The sequence below is a fragment of the Etheostoma cragini genome, chromosome 3 (assembly GCF_013103735.1).
Source record: "Etheostoma cragini isolate CJK2018 chromosome 3, CSU_Ecrag_1.0, whole genome shotgun sequence".
Lineage (NCBI taxonomy): Eukaryota > Metazoa > Chordata > Actinopteri > Perciformes > Percidae > Etheostoma > Etheostoma cragini.
The window spans coordinates 11,427,348-11,429,813 of NC_048409.1; the positions used below are offsets into that span (position 1 = coordinate 11,427,348).

At 46.1% G+C, this 2,466-nt stretch overlaps 1 protein-coding gene across 5 annotated transcripts in view; it reads right to left on the reverse strand.

Annotated features, from left to right (window-relative positions):
- cux1b (cut-like homeobox 1b) overlaps window positions 1–2,466 on the reverse strand; it is a 66,998-nt gene extending 64,532 nt beyond the window's left edge. For 3 of the 5 annotated variants that reach the window (XM_034868074.1, XM_034868071.1, XM_034868070.1), the window contains exon 1: window positions 2,262–2,466. In XM_034868074.1, coding sequence (XP_034723965.1) covers window positions 2,262–2,324 — 63 coding nt within the window. In that variant the 5' untranslated portion in view covers window positions 2,325–2,466. Of the gene's footprint in view, window positions 1–1,755; window positions 1,995–2,261 lie in introns of those variants that run through there. The other 2 variants (XM_034868069.1, XM_034868072.1) reach the window with 2 other exon arrangements.

The window sequence follows — 2,466 nt, forward strand, 5'->3', positions numbered from 1 at the left end:
AAAGCATGCAGAAAAGACAAGTTAACAGCTTGCTGTGCCGTTTCAAAGCACTCTCTGTCCTGTAACAACCACCTAGCTAGTTTCTCACGCAGGGAATGGGACACACTGATCAAATAGGATTTTAATGAACATCAGCAGTTGGAGCCTGAGGAGTAGACGCTATGATGGCTTAAAGCTACCGACATCTAGGTTGGGTTGGATTTTCATCATCAAACGAAAAAAGAAAAACATTCTTTTGCTGGTGTCTCGCTAACAGAAAAAACACACTGTGAATCTACGGTGTCCATTCAATCCCAAGGAAGAAGCAAATGAGAAAGCAATTGCTGACAAGGCCAAGTGTAGACCCTGATCATGTCATACCAACCCCGCATTACACTCAGAAAACAGATAAGAAAAACAGGTTCTTCTCTAAAGGCTTTCCTCTAGGAGCCTCTTGATGGGAGGGAGAGTAAATAAGATGTCATCAATAATAGACAGTGGATGTTCTGAGCAGTTCTGCAGACACACATGGACAGACACACACACACACACACACACACAAGCTCCGACTGATTCCTATCCTGCAGACAGGCCTGCCAACCGCCAGGCTTTTTGCACACGCTCAGATTCACCGTCCTGACTAATCGCTTGTGATAGGGGCCTTTGCCATAATTACCCAGGGTCTTATCACAAACTTATGCGATGCATTTTTCATGTCCTGGCTGCTGGCAGTGCCTTTACTGTCCGTGCTGGCAGTCAATCTACGAAAAAGACCGATCTCAGACAAAAATCTCACACCACACACACACACGCACAAACAAGTTCAGATGGGGCGAAATGGGTGAAAGCCGGGTGAAGGGCCAGAGAAGAGAGAGAGAGGAAAAAAAATGTAAAGGAGGGGAGGGGGAGGTGAGGAAGATTGGATGAGGGGGGCTGGCAGGAAGGGGGTGGGAGATAGATAGTGAGCAAAGAAAAGAGAAAGCAGTCTCAATTTTTTTACATAATGCATGAACAAGGGGGCACGAGTAGGAGGACCAAACAGGATCAAATAAATAGGAGAAGTGAAGCCTTGATGATGTGGCATAAGTGCAACACAAAGCCCGCTGGGAAGACTTGTTCACTGTCCTTTTGTCTACCCAGTCATAGGGGCATCATGACCTAAATAAAAGTTTAAATCCCAAGCCTGCGCGAGGTACAAAATTATGTATGAACAATTGGGCTAGCCTACATAATGCAATCTTATGTTAATGACGACGGCGACCGAGCTACTAATATTCATAAATTGTGATTTGAAATTCAGCAATGCACGTTAAATGCCACGGGAAAACACAACAGTGCCATTGTCTACATGTCTTGTGATAGGTCAAACACGCTCTAATATACACTAGCTATATTCATACACTGGACAGGCCCAATATCTTTCTCATATCCGTCACTGTGGCTCTTCTCCGTGCACGCCGAAATTAGTGGCGTGCGTGAGGCTGGGGCATTTCTGGAGTTCATCATAATCAACAAGGTCACGATCTTTCATATTTCTACTATCATCCTATGTCATTGCATCGTGTCAACAAACACTGTCCCGTCCACTTCCACAGACGTGGCAATGTCTGTAAAAAAAAAAAAAAACTCAGTGTATAATTGCCGTCAGGGGAAACCGAGAAGAAAAACGGCCAAGTTGATCAACCATAATTACGGAGACGACTTAAATATAAACTGCTTCAAACCCGTTAGCCGACAACATTGCTAATGTTTTCATTCGCATTCAACAAAACTTACCAATTTGACAGTTAAAAGCAGAAAAAAAACCCAAGCAAAGCGGTGTTGTGTGTCTGAGCTGCCCGTCTCAACGTTCGGTGTCACCACAGCGCCACCGTATAATGAGTCGCACTTATTTTTCCCCCAAATTATCCAACCTTACAGCGGCTAAGCGTCGGGCTAACTACGGCTATTTGCTCTAGTAAAAGTTGAAGAACACGCAATAAAGATAGCTAGCCGAAAGCTTTTCGTCAAAGCCCTGCCGTTCTGTTTTTATTTCGGCGCTTCCCCGCGGCGTCGCCCCGGCTTGCCCAGTTGCAGTGTCCGATCGATGTTGAATTGAACAAAGAGGATCAATTTCTGATCAGCGAGAGAGCCACTTTCATCAATGTGAGGAAGAGGTCTTGAATTCTCTTCCGAAACACCTACGAAACGACCGCGGTAAAAACACAAAACCCAGCGACGGAAAGAGACGAGACAGCCGAAGCGAATAGAGGACAGGCGATTTAAACGGAGGTTAAACTGACCTGTAGTTGTTGTAAGTCAAAGCGCTTCCAATATTGAAACATCGATCCTGCATTGGCCGCCATCTTGAGACATATTGAGACAGGAATGAGATGCTGATAGAGAGCGCGGGGGTTGGAGTTCAGTGGAAAGGACCGGGCGGCCGGAACACCCGGACCGGATCAGCGCCTCGACTCACCCGGGGAACAGCTCCTGTGCGGAATGGAG